Below are 13,280 nucleotides of genomic sequence, written 5' to 3'. Positions count from 1 at the left end.
TGAGCTTTGGGTAGTGACCGAAAGAACAAGATCGCGGATACAAGCGGTCGAAATGAGTTTCCTCCGCCGTGTGGCTGGGCGCTCCCTTAGAGATAAGGTGAGGAGCTCGGCCACACGGGGGGAGCTCGGAGTAGAGCCGCTGCTCCTCCACGTCGAGAGGAGCCAGCTGAGGTGGCTCGGGCATCTGTTCCGGATGCCTCCTGGGCGCCTCCCTCGAGAGGTGTTTCAGGCATGTCCCACCGGGAAGAGGCCCCGGGGAAGACCCAGGACACGCTGGAGAGACTATGTCTCTTGGCTGACCTGGGAACGCCTCGGGATCCCCCCGGAGGAGTTAGAGGAAGTGTCTGGGGAGAAGGAAGTCTGGGAGTCCCTGCTCAGACTGCTGCCCCCGCGACCCGGCCCCGGATAAAGCGGCAGAAGATGGATGGATGGATGGAAATTTTTCGAATTCACTGTGACTCATTTGCTTGCTTACACCAACTCTTAGGTAGAAGTGTGAAATATACAAAGTGATATAATAAGAAAGTTTTTTTTTATTATATTACGCTTATCCTTGTCTTTGCTCTTTCTCTGATGCTGTAGAAGGCTGCCACAAGCTTTAAGCACAGTCTTTAGAGCGCGCAGTCCCCAGTCATAGTGCTGCTGAGGAGTCAATAGCTCCCTGAGAGAAGAGGGAAAGAGAATTAAAATTGTGCTCTTGAGAATATTAATTACTTCCTTTAAACAAAAAGCTTACTTTGCGAGGTGGAAGATTGCCACCAGTTTCCGTCCCAGAACCTCTCCGTTTTTGAACCCCTCCGAGTAGAGTATGACCTCAGCGATGAGCTCATTGTCCGGTTTGCTCATTGCCACAGGCCTGAACAACTGTTTCAGATTGTCCGGAAGCTTCTGTCTGCCCCCATAGCCTTTTCCTGCTGGGTTCATTGTGATGAACACACCCGAGTTTGGGTCTAAGTCCACCTTGAGTTCAAACAAGAGGATTTTTATTTAGCTTTGTTATGATGTGATGTATCATAATGCATTAAGTGAATCAACTGTTCGGCTGCCAAGTCAAATTGAGAAGACAATGATAACGTTTTTTAAAAAGGCCATTACAATAAAAGTAAATGTTCAAATCTACCTCTTTTCCAAGTAGTTCACATATTTGCTTGTGATGTTTAAGAGAATCCTGAATGGCCTGGATTTGCATAGAAACTGCTGATAGCACTGCCTCTTCCAATCGGTTAAACTCATCAAAGCAGCCCCATGCACCACACTTCACCAAGCCCACAAAGATTCTGCCCATTGACATAACATCAATACCCTAAACATGAAACACAGTATTTTAATGTCTAAAACTGGTGTGTAAAAGGAAAAAAATGTGCTTTCTTCTTTTCTATGACCCTACCATACCTCATCACAGTTGAACACCAGCACCTGCCTCCCAAAAAGCCCCCCCAAGGCTTTGACAGACTCAGTTTTGCCGGTTCCAGCAGGCCCGTAGGGATTACCTCCAAGCCCCATTTTCATGGCTTGAGTCAGAGTCAGGTAGCACTTATCTGTCAGTGGAGTGTGCACTAACTTTGCAGCATTCCCCTAAGAAACAGAATATGAAAAGATGTATACATTTAAATTAAGTTACGGTACATAAACATAGCTGGACAGCAAGCCAATGGACAAGAAGCCAAAAGCATACTAAAATTTATATCAAAAGATAGTTTTGAGCAGGTATTGATACTGCAAAAAAAAAGACCTAAAAGTTTACATTTCCAAATTTTTTTACTATATTAAAATACCAAGAAAACAGCTATTCTTAAAAATAAAAAACAGCTAAATGTAAAACACAACAGGAACATTGTCAACCGAGTGTGAACTGCTCTTACAAATTCGTCAGATCTGATCCATTAAGAATAATCTTTTACCAGAGATTATTTTAGATTTACAAATCACATGAATATCTTACAGCTCTAAATATGCCATTGCACTTATGTAAGTACTATCATGCTTCCACAAGTTATAATCATAATTTAATAAAACTGCCCCTCAAAAGTTCTATTACTGCCTATCACCTTGGTTTTGATATTTATTTATTTTTTCTTTGGCGTTCTGGCTGATATATATATATATATATATATATATATATATATATATATACACACACATGTATTTATGGGGTACATAAACTGTACCCCATTTTCTCCATAAACATGAGTAAAACAAGAAAAAAACAGTAACATGGAAAACAAAGTGTGCTTCTCTTTTTTGAATTTGCGGTATTGAGTTTCAAGCCGTTTCCTTAGCACTGAAAATGAGTTTGAAATGTTCTATTGCACCAACACTAAGAGATTGTGTGGCTGTGACATTTAAACAGTGCCCCCAAGTGGTAACAGAAAACAAGTGCAATGTTGTATTCAGATCCCACACACCTGGTATTCGTAAGTATAGTTGAATTGAGCATCCACCATCTGCATGTGGCAGCATTTATCTGAAGCCATGTAAAATCGTAGCTGTTTCTTCCATATCCAGGCACTTGTACTGGTAACGCCCTCCTGGATGAGCTGCTTCACAACACTTATGTTGTGAATGATGTCCAGGATCAAAGCCTTTAGCTTCAACTGCAATACACTGACATCTGCGGAGAAAGATGTGTAAAAAGCCAGATAACACGTTTGTTCATTAATTCATTTTCTAATGCTTGTTCCCATTAGCTTTGTTATTCCTCAAAAAAGTAGAGTAGTAAAAAATATATAGAAGGTGTAAATGACTGCAGCAATTACACCATTTGACATCATACCGCTATGTTTCCTCACAACAAGGCCAAACTGAATACTAAATACACAGTAGACACAATAATACATTGGCAGAAATCTGCAAGAAAAGGTTTACTTGAAAAAGACAAACTTGAGTCAAGTTAAAGCATTATCGTTATAAGACTTGAGTAACTAAAATGTTGCAATAATATAATGAGAAAATACCAATGTGTGTGCACTATACCTGTGTTTGAAGCGTCCATTGAACTGGTGTCTATTGCTGTGTAATGTTCTAGTTTAGCATTAAGCTCCAGCTCCAGTCTTTGCAGAATTTGCTCTTTAATAGCTTTTTCCGCATCTTCCGTAAACTGGATTTGTTCAGCCAAACACAGAATCTGTAGAACACATTTTAGTTGATAGAAATCAAGTCAAGAAAAAAAAAATCCATTGAAATGTCATCATTATTTGTAGCACGTGTGTTTACCTGCGATGGATAGCGTGATGGATCTAACGCTCCATTTTTCCCTGCCAAGACGCACTCGTATAAGAGCTGCTTCAGAGTCTCCTTCATTTCAGTGGACAGTTGACTTAACCAACCCTTGGAACAATACACAAAACATACATAAGATGCTTTATTTATTTATTTATTCTGTAGTGAAATTATTTGAGTAAAACAGGTGTAGAGAGGAAAACATATAAAAATCAATATACGGTAATCTTACCTCTACAAGGCTTGAGATACGTATCAGATTTTGCAATGGCACAGTTTCTCCCTCTAAAGAACACATGGCTACAATGTGCTGGCACTGTTCATCAAATACAACACTATGGATGCCTGGTAAAAATACACGTATATTCACATGTTACAACAGGACTAAGCAGCAAGCACGTGCCTTGCTGATGTCACACTGATTTTCTGACCTGCAAATAGTTTCTTGAGGTGTGATTGGATGACAGTGGGGTTAGTTGCCTGACCGAGAATCTCCAGAAGATCCTCGTCTCCAATGAAATAAAAGCGAGGGAAGGCTGAGCGCTTCTCCTGCATCATAAAAAACACGATTCACTGATTGCTGCTGACACGATATGAAAACAGATTTACCTCTAAGAACTCGTTGAGTGATTTCTGGCAGCGCTGCAGCTGATCCCGTATAGTAACCAGAGAGTTTCTGATGCCAGCTCTGGAGCTCAGTGACACCACTCTGTTGTCTCTTTTAATGTCTGACATTATAGATCTGTATCCAAATTGAAAATTTTAAATTTAGAATAAAAACTGTGTATCATGCCACATACAAGGATGAAAAAGAATAACCTGAAATCTTCATCCACTCTTTTAAAGCGAGCTTCTTCCCGTGGTAATGCACCACGTCCAAAAATTGGTTCTAAATAAACCCACTGTCTCTGGATCGCATTAAGACTTTGTAGATACTCATCAAGGTCTGACAGACGAACCTCCCAAAGACTGACCTAGAAACATGTAGGCCACTGTATTTAAATGTCTTATATACTGTATATATAATACTAAATGTACAAGGATATTTTGGATATGAAAGTTATTCATTTAAACTAACCTTGTCTTGGAAACTACTGTAGTACGGAGAATCTTTCAGAGACTGCAAAAGACAGCGACTGTCTCCAACCTTCATTAGACAAAACATAGACAAATCATTCAAATCACTAATCACTATTTTGAGAAAACTAGGAACAATTTAACACAAAAAAGATTCGAGACATGTGAATTAATGTTAAATCTGGGGAAACCTTGAAAACGTTTTTTACTCTACTCATCTACTCTGCACTGTGTTTTCTTTGACCAGAGTGACAAATATCAAACCTGACTGACGATGTCCTTCCAGTCTTTGATCAGGGACAGACTGCGACCATTGCTGTCTGTGTACTCAGTCAGATTAAATGTGGCAGATGCTCCCCACACATCCAGCTCCCTCAGTGCTTCTCTGATTGTCACTTCAGCCTGGGCACGGCTGTTCAAATCCTGCAAAAGCAAGTTATCCATCTTCAAAACAGCAAAATAATGCCAAAAAATACTGTATAACCTGCCACAAGTCTGCTACTGCCCTCTAGTGTCCCTAACTTTATAGAATGCAATAAGTGATTTCTGTCATTATAGGCTGTAAGGGATTACCTTCAATTCAAAAGCTTTTTCTACAATGGTATTTGCCACATTGAGTAGATCTTGGAATGTGAGTCTCTCCAATGTGGTGCCTTTTGGTAGACTCAACAATCTGAACATGTCCAACCAGTGGTCCTGGGACAGATGTTCACCACGTACATACTTCAGCACTGGCACCATATTCTAGAGACACAGATTTGTGTAAAAATAATCAAATTAAATCAGAAACTTGCCATGCCCACACTGTAACTATACTACCTTGTATTTATCCACTTCTGCTTGTAGTTTAACAGACATTGCAGTGGCCTGTTCCAACTTCCGAAGCCTTTCCTGCCAATTAAAGAGGAACTCCTCAAAAAGATATGTTTTACTCCTGGAACAAAAAAGTGTTAGTGCCAAAAGTATTTCAGAGTTTTCAAGAGCATTCTTCAAATTGAAATATAAAAACACACCTGAATGTTATCCAGTCCTCTCGAGCCTTCTCCATGAAGCCCTCCTGCCACTCTTCATACAAACCCCACATCTGACTGTATTCTTCCATGTCTCGTTTAGTCTCTTCAGCCAATGAAAAATCTGGGCATTCCAGGTTGAAATATGTACAGTCTTCACTAATAAAAAAGAAAAGCAAAATACCATTACCATTAATCACAAACATTTAAAAGGTATTATTTAACACTTACAGCAATTTGTGTCTGACAAGTTCTAATTCTTGGAACTCTTGTTGTTTATCTTTGATGGTCTTAAGGCATCCAAGCAAGGCAGCGTGATCCCCAGTCTCTAAAATATCTTCTTTGGGCCTGAGCTGGTCCCAGCGGGCTTTAAACCGTTCCAAATCTGCTCTGTAGGTGTCCATGTGACTGGCCACTTTACTACGCATTACCTCGACCTTTAAGAAAACATATTTAAATAGTAAGAGTTATGTAGAAAATAAAACTAGCATCTAAAATAATTATTTAAACAGGAAAATGCATGCTATGAACCTTTTGAAAATATATACAATAAAAACAAGAAGCAGAACCAGAGAGCTTGACAAACTAAAAATACAATTTAATTAAATTAAAAAAATAATGGAATGATTGTGAATTGTCATTAATTATTTCTGAAGGAGGTCCTAAAAAGATAAATAAATAAAAATAATATTGCTGTAGGTTTCATGTGTTGTCCAATGCCTTCTTTTGTGTTACCTGCTCTTTTATCATGAGCTGGTGGCTTTCCATAATTAGCTCTAGTTTATCCCATCTTCCCTTTAGAGCAGTCATAGAGTCTAAACCAGCTCCAGCAACAGATCGCAGCAAGCGGTTCTTCTCCTCAGCACTCTGAAACTGCTGTAGGATCTGTGCGCAGAGGAGTTCAGTTTTAAAGCCATCTGCTGTTTTGCAAATATTATCTCATCTAAATTCACAGTTGACCTTACTTCTGGCTTTCTGGACAGTATTTGGTTATATTGCCCTCGAGTAGCACTGATTTCCTCCATGCTTTCTGGTCGAACGGACAGAGCCTCTGTTGACTCAGATACAAAACTCTCTATGGCTTGTGTGTGGCCTAAAAAAAAGAAAAATCAAGTCAAACAGAAAACAAAACATAAAGGTAAAATCAGGAAGTTATGCTTTACTTTGTATGGATTTTCTGAGTGACATAAGGAGCATATCAAATAGCCTTTGAATGAGGTCATCAATTGCTGCTTTAACTGGTTCACAATTTACAGTAATACAGTCCACTTTCTCCTGGCTGAAAGACAAAGGAGAGAAGACATTGTAGTATTATTATTATTATTATTACCTATGGTTAATATGATTCTTTAAAAATATACTTTTATCCAATTAGTAGTATGGAATGTATTGATATCTAACTGTACCTTGGAAGACGTTCTGATTCCTTTCCTTTGGCTTTAAGGGCCTTAAAGTTTTTTTCCCAGTCCTGCATCAAGATCAATTTTTTTTCCACTAAGTTCTCCAAATCCACCTGACCGAGCACTACCCAGTCCTACAAGGCAAACAACTCTGTCAGGAAAAGTACCGGTAACTTTATTTTTTTTATTCTGCTTCAACCCATCACCTTAAATTTGTGTTGTATAGCTTGAAGGCGGCTGAACAAATCCTCGGCTTTCGTGAAAATGGTGAGAAACCCAGAAGCATTCCTGTCAATCATAATGCTGAAGATGAGCTCCTCTCCTTGGGCGCTGACCCCTTTGAACTGGTTGGGGATTGAGATGAACCGTTTCATTTCTTTGAAATATCGAGCTCGGACTTCCTCAAATGGAGGACGAAACTGTAAACGGCCCTGTCTGAGTAAGGAGGCATTTGTTTAAAGATATTAACGGAATACACAAGATAATTTGTGACTTTGTTTCTTGTGTATTGTTTTATGCTTGCCTGAAAATAAGATCGATGTTTATTTCAGGCAGATTCTTGTTTAGAGCTTCCAGTCCCATTTGATACTGATGTTCAAGAGCCTTGTAGAGCTGATGATTCCAGTGCTGTCTCCAAGCATGCATGTCACCAGACCTGAAACCCTACACAAAATATGCAATAGACTTAACTAAAAGCCATTTAGTCATAGATACTTTTGCTTGAAACTTACTTGAGCCTCCAGTGCAGCAAAGCCAGTACGAAGGTCCTGAAGTCCCTCCTTCCACCGCTGCTGATGCCTTAGTAGGTCTACATTCATTAGCGTAACCACCTAAAAACAAGCAGTGTAAAAAGAACAATGACATTCCATTCTTATTTTGAGACACAACAATCAAGGTTTTTGCTATTGTTACGTTACAAAGCATTTCTAAAAAAAAAAAAAAGCAGTGAAACTAAACTATACCTTGTCAATAAAATCTGTGTGCCATTTTCGTAACTTCCTGTTCTCAGTTGACAGTTTTTCAGCAGCAGTTTGAAGCTTGGTAATATAGACCTCTAATTCTTTGGGATTGTCCCAGGTAATCTGGAGTTTTTCACCTGAATCCTTAGAAATAGAACGAGGGTTCTAAAAAATAAAACAAAGAGCTTGTATAGTTACACATTTGCAATTACATTACAAGAAACCAAATATTTGCAAGCAATACCTTGATGACCTGTTCAAAAGCTAAGGCCAGACCAAGCATCATAGGTTTCTGAGAGGGAATCATCTGCTGGTCAATGGTGTTGTAGAAATGTGCTACCTAAAACAGAAGAGGTGAAGTGAAATAAAACATTATCAAGCTTGTTTCAAGCTTATTTCAAGCCATGGTCTAATAAATATGTTACCGACCTGTTTTAGGACAACAGCCTGTCTGTAGAACTTGTCTGCAGTATTAGCCGCCTGTTGTATCTTAGCTGGAATGGGAAAACCTAAAGCGGACAGCTGCCTGACCTCTCTGAGCAGACTGACCAGTCTATCTGAGTACTGGATCTGAAGTCTACCATCCACATGGTCCAGGTCCATCACACGGCTGCTGGCTTGTAGACTAGAAGAGGACGTTTACAGTAAGATCAGCAGATGGTTACAAAATATAAAATATATGATTATAAATGAAATAGAATAAATTATGTCAAAACCTAATTCCTGATTTGGGATCAGCCACTCCAGATAGAATATCTCTGGACCAGTCTTCAAATTGCTCCAGCTCATACGCTCTTAACACATCTAGAAGGTCATCAGAAAACTGCAGAAACGCTTTAAACCCAGATAGATCTGAGAGTAGAGCCTCGGATATGCGAGACAAATCTTCAAGCTGTTACAACAGCCAAAAAAGATGCAAATAAGGCATGTTACAGCACGTGGATATCTATGTGTGCCAGAATCAGCCTAAATGATAATGACCTTATGTATAAGCTGTCGGACCCAGACTATTTTGTTGACCACTTCAGGTAGATTTCTGCCAATGAGAGGTCCAGACTTATCTCCGGGACCCCCATGACAACGGGTTTCAAAGTCAGTCTTGAGTCCTACAATCATAAACTTAGTATTTATCGTACATTTCACAGGATTCTTTGTATAATATGATAAATATAAATTGTACCTTTGTTGTAGTCCAGGAGTCTGGCCAGTAAGATTTCTCTCTCTGATTGCAGCTCTTTACTGATGCTGGGCCGTTGGATTAACTCTTTGTGTTTTTGGAACACATGTAACAACTACAAAGAGACGTTCACATGCATTACTTTACTGCAACCAATCAGATTATCATTCTGTATATATCTTAACCTGCTGAGGATTGTCCTGCACATCTGCAATGTAGTTCTTTAGTCGGCCTGCAACTTCTTGTTCCGATGGTGTGATTAAACGCTCAAACTGAGCCACTGCTGCTCTCCAAAGAGGCTGACGACAGAAACATAACTACTATGTCAACAACTAAATATGACCATTCAGTTTATGGTTAACGAAGCTCAAGGGTGACTGCCCACTTCGAAGTCTACCCCAGCTCCAGAAGTACATTTCTCATCCATATTTTTCTGTTTAAACTGTGCATATGACTGAAAGAATTGTATCTACCTTCTTTCTTTTAAAATGGTATAATGATTACTTGCTGGTTAGCCTTTGTTGTGCCTTTAAACTAAAATATTGGATTTTTAAGTATGTCTGTGATCTAAAGTTTAAAAATGAATGAGAAAATTCCTTCCAGAACTAGAGCAGGCTTCGAAGTGAACAATCATTGTTGAGCTCGATACAGTACATGGTTATAACCTGACCTCAGTGTAGGGGTTGTAATGCAAGGGGTTGAGTCCAGAGAAGGGCTCAAACACGACATCTGAAGATAGAGCCTGCTGTTTTGCCCCTGAGAGCAAACGCAACAGTTTTTCATGAACCATGCGCAAAGTTATTACCTTTTAAACACACAAATTATTAAAGTTACACATATTTTTCACAACATCAAATAAGATAAAATACCTTTGATCGTAAAACAAATCATACTTCATCTAATCGTTTTGAAAGGTTTTGTAAAACTTGTGGACAGTGCTTGTTTCCCTTCCATGGGTGAAGAGAATGTCTTTTCCACACCTAAAAAGTATATTAAAAAAACAAACATTGTAAAATATTTTGTGGGAACCTATAATCTATATTCTACAGATCTACCTAAATAAACTATATATCTATAGTTTTACCTGGCCAGTCAGATGCTCACAGGCCAGCACCCACTGCTCACAGATTGAAATTCCTGTTTTGAGGTTTTCCCTCACTGAAGTGAATGGCTCCTCAAATATTTTATGACAACTCAGTTTCTTTTGGACATATCTTCCCAGAGCACCAGCTAAATGTTTCAAACACAAACATAAATTGATATAGGTATTTAATACTCCATCCATCTTCTTCTGCCGCTTTATCCGGGGCCGGGTCGCGGGGGTATTTAATACTAGTACATAATTATATTAGTATATATACAGGTAATTGTTGAGTGTGTCTTTAGATAACTAACCAATAACATCCATGAGGCGACTCATACGTGGCTCCGGATAAGGATCATAATCAGTTTGGCGCCAAACATCATCTAATGTGTCCTTGCTTATCTCCAACAAATCTCCAACTTCTGTCATAGACAAGCCTTCTAGTCCTGCATACTCCTACAGAAAGACAAGACGTGCACCATTTTGTTCAACAAGGTAGTTGTTTAACTTAACTATTACAGTAATCTACCTTTTGTATAGGTTTGAACTGCTCTTCAATATGTGCAGCCCTTTCTCGCACAGTGATTTTTTCTGCATTGTCAGATAGATCTATCCAGTACTGAAACTCGTCATTGGGAGTCAGAATACCTTCGTTGAAAGATAGAATATTATTATTTTTTAAATAATGTTGGAATAAAATGAAATGTCTTGTATTCATACCTAATACATCCTCCTCCTTACAGTCCTTCTTTGAGGAAGGGTGCACTCCATGATGGCGGATCACTGAGCCCAGTCCCTGCTCAAGTTCACTCAGAAGATCTGCAAGTTTTGGATCGAAGGCTGCCCGCCAGTGCTCATCCTTAAATAAGTTAGAAACATAAAGCCACATTGACATTTAGATTTTCCTATAAAACATTTTCTCATATTATGAATCTAACCTTCAGTAGCACAGGTGCAAAGATCTGTTTAACTGCCTGGTACAGGGTATTGATGGGAGAGTCCAACATGGATGACACCAAGAGGCTCTGGTGAAGGTTTTCTTCTGTGATCACAGTTGGTTGCAATTTAAAGAACACCAACACTTTTTGTTTGCTGTTCCCCAATCCTTCAATCTGCAAAATATTAAATAAAAAATACAAATAAAGTACTTATGAACATCTTAGGAACAAATAGTGGTCAAATATTTATGTTTACCGTGTTTGACATGTGAATTGTATTCTCATTTTGGTAGACAGAGAGTACAAATTCATTTCCATCATCTAAGAAGCTGTTGAGCTCTGTGCTGTTCTCCAGCGAAGAGGGAGGCTTCAGTAGAAAGAAGTTGCTGGTTGTTGTTATAATAAATGTCTTTCGCACATCCTCTGAACTGTGACGCATCTTCAAGGTTTATCGCAATGCTACAAAATAGGAGGATTTGTATTATTAACCATTTTCATTTAAAAATGTATCATTAACGTTACGTGAGTGCAACACATGTCATGTTTTTTTTGCAATTCAATGCTTTTTAAAAATATGTGAACAATATTGAGCGTTTTAAATGAGATGCAACACGCTTCTCTGAACCCCGTCATGTTTTGGTTTTGCAGCCTTCGCTCTTATGACGCTAGCTGTTAGCATAGTTAGCTCCCTCAAACGTACCTGGCCGTAACATGCTTCTCGGCCACACTGCTGCTACTCGGGACAACTACAGAAACGTTTGTCTCGTAACTTACTTGTGTGAAGAGTTGGGTTGTGTATTTGTGGTGAAACATGAATGTATCCCACCACAAGCAGTTGCTCGCGTAACCCCAAAGATTATGCTTGCGTGGTTGCTACATAGCAACTGCGAAACAGCGTACCACGTGACAAGATTTGACCTGGTTCCTACGACAAAAATGTACGCAATTTACGCACGGAGTCTCGACGCTCTTGTCTGGTCTGGATTCGTCTGGACTTGCCTTCAGAATATCAGTCTTGACGATATACTCTGACAATACTTTGACAATCCATCACAAATGTGCAAAAAAAGTGCCTTTAAATGTTATTTACGTTAAATAATCATATAATATACCACACTAATATACCAATAAGAACTTCATACAGTCCAAGATATGAGAAACAATGGAATTACAAAAAAGTTGCGAGAAAACAATACATAACCTGCACTATGATGCATTAGGGACTGTATGAGGTCTAATCTGTATCTGTACATCTTGTCTGAGGGATTACACTTACATGTATCTAGGACTGAGGTCTTAACTGTTTCAAGGACTGTAAGGTTTAAACTGTGAACCAGTTAAAAGAATAAGGATTTGCTGCACACCAGTGTCACATTAGGTTTTATTTATTTGATAATCAGCCCCAACCCAGGCCCTCTTGCTGAACCCTGGGCCCTTTTGGAAAATGTACTTTTTTCTGTTTTTAATAGCTTTTTATTATTAACAATAATCCCCCTCCCTGTACCCCAGTCTGAGGAACACTGGCTTAGACATTTAAAAGTAAGCAATGCCTATAAGATAGTTCTTTTGACAAAAATAATTTACGATAACATTTCCACCAGTATAATTTCTTCTTATATAAATAAAATATAGAAATGTATTCAAACTTTGGACAAGAGGCTGTGTAAGCTCTTTGCGAATGAGCCACATAAGCAGAATACATTTAGCAGAAGAGCAAATGTCGCCCACACTCACATACTTTCACTTTGTACTTGGCTCATGAATTAAGATTAATTTAGGGTAAGGACGCAATAGCCTATCAACTTGTACTTTCCTTCGACACATTTAGAGGCTAAAGCCTTCTGCTCCAGCCAGACATTTGCCTGCCAAGGTACATCGAACATTTGCATGTCAGGGAGCAAGTATTAACGTCATTAAGTATGAATGTGACATGAACAGTTTGTTGAAGAGCCTGTAGCTGCATAGTAGGCATTGCGCATAGTAACTCTGTTACTGTGGTGACAGCAATGATATAATTGTTTCAAACAGAATCTATGCTCCACCCAGATAAACTTCATTGAGGAAGTTACTTTTTGCTATGTTCGTCAGGATAGCAACATGGTAAGCAACCTCCCTTCTTTATTTGTCTGTCTTTTGTTTATTCATTCATTGTTTTTATTTCATTCTATTGTGCTGGATAGAGTAATTGTTACAGTAGTGTGAATGGCACTGTTTATAGTGAATGAATGAAAGTTATGCGTTGGCTTGGCTATACAAATGGTTTCAGGTGTTTGCACAATGTTTGTAATACTGGAAGAACTTGAATCCTTTAAATAAACTTTAAATAAAACTACAATTGAATTAGAATCAGAATCAGAATAAAGATTATTGCCATTTGTCAATGAACAGGATTTACGGACATAGGAACTTGTCCTGG

The 13,280-nt window shown here is 38.8% G+C and overlaps 1 protein-coding gene across 1 annotated transcript in view; it reads right to left on the bottom strand.

Annotated features, from left to right (window-relative positions):
* dync2h1 (dynein cytoplasmic 2 heavy chain 1) overlaps nt 1-11,303 on the bottom strand; it is a 60,543-nt gene extending 49,240 nt beyond the window's left edge. The window contains exons 1-39 of the mRNA XM_072461860.1: nt 11,121-11,303; nt 10,865-11,038; nt 10,647-10,785; nt 10,456-10,574; nt 10,238-10,382; nt 9,927-10,072; nt 9,736-9,822; nt 9,513-9,647; nt 9,028-9,141; nt 8,846-8,957; nt 8,647-8,771; nt 8,382-8,557; nt 8,095-8,290; nt 7,910-8,005; nt 7,669-7,830; nt 7,438-7,536; nt 7,230-7,369; nt 6,913-7,141; nt 6,713-6,840; nt 6,470-6,585; nt 6,272-6,399; nt 6,042-6,191; nt 5,538-5,743; nt 5,310-5,465; nt 5,116-5,230; nt 4,870-5,040; nt 4,561-4,719; nt 4,298-4,366; nt 4,039-4,193; nt 3,829-3,961; nt 3,651-3,768; nt 3,452-3,564; nt 3,214-3,327; nt 2,974-3,124; nt 2,406-2,611; nt 1,393-1,575; nt 1,121-1,303; nt 737-960; nt 546-661 (exon numbers count right to left, since the gene is read on the bottom strand). Coding sequence (XP_072317961.1) covers nt 546-661; nt 737-960; nt 1,121-1,303; nt 1,393-1,575; nt 2,406-2,611; nt 2,974-3,124; nt 3,214-3,327; nt 3,452-3,564; nt 3,651-3,768; nt 3,829-3,961; nt 4,039-4,193; nt 4,298-4,366; nt 4,561-4,719; nt 4,870-5,040; nt 5,116-5,230; nt 5,310-5,465; nt 5,538-5,743; nt 6,042-6,191; nt 6,272-6,399; nt 6,470-6,585; nt 6,713-6,840; nt 6,913-7,141; nt 7,230-7,369; nt 7,438-7,536; nt 7,669-7,830; nt 7,910-8,005; nt 8,095-8,290; nt 8,382-8,557; nt 8,647-8,771; nt 8,846-8,957; nt 9,028-9,141; nt 9,513-9,647; nt 9,736-9,822; nt 9,927-10,072; nt 10,238-10,382; nt 10,456-10,574; nt 10,647-10,785; nt 10,865-11,038; nt 11,121-11,303 — 5,671 coding nt within the window. The remainder of the gene's footprint in view (nt 1-545; nt 662-736; nt 961-1,120; nt 1,304-1,392; nt 1,576-2,405; nt 2,612-2,973; nt 3,125-3,213; nt 3,328-3,451; nt 3,565-3,650; nt 3,769-3,828; nt 3,962-4,038; nt 4,194-4,297; nt 4,367-4,560; nt 4,720-4,869; nt 5,041-5,115; nt 5,231-5,309; nt 5,466-5,537; nt 5,744-6,041; nt 6,192-6,271; nt 6,400-6,469; nt 6,586-6,712; nt 6,841-6,912; nt 7,142-7,229; nt 7,370-7,437; nt 7,537-7,668; nt 7,831-7,909; nt 8,006-8,094; nt 8,291-8,381; nt 8,558-8,646; nt 8,772-8,845; nt 8,958-9,027; nt 9,142-9,512; nt 9,648-9,735; nt 9,823-9,926; nt 10,073-10,237; nt 10,383-10,455; nt 10,575-10,646; nt 10,786-10,864; nt 11,039-11,120) is intronic.
* Between the last annotated feature and the right edge of the window lie 1,977 nt (nt 11,304-13,280).

This window comes from Eucyclogobius newberryi, unplaced genomic scaffold, assembly GCF_026437365.1.
Source record: "Eucyclogobius newberryi isolate DKJ021-1_F unplaced genomic scaffold, fEucNew1.0.hap1 SCAF_10, whole genome shotgun sequence".
Classification (NCBI taxonomy): domain Eukaryota; kingdom Metazoa; phylum Chordata; class Actinopteri; order Gobiiformes; family Gobiidae; genus Eucyclogobius; species Eucyclogobius newberryi.
This window is presented reverse-complemented; position numbering and strand designations above follow the sequence as displayed.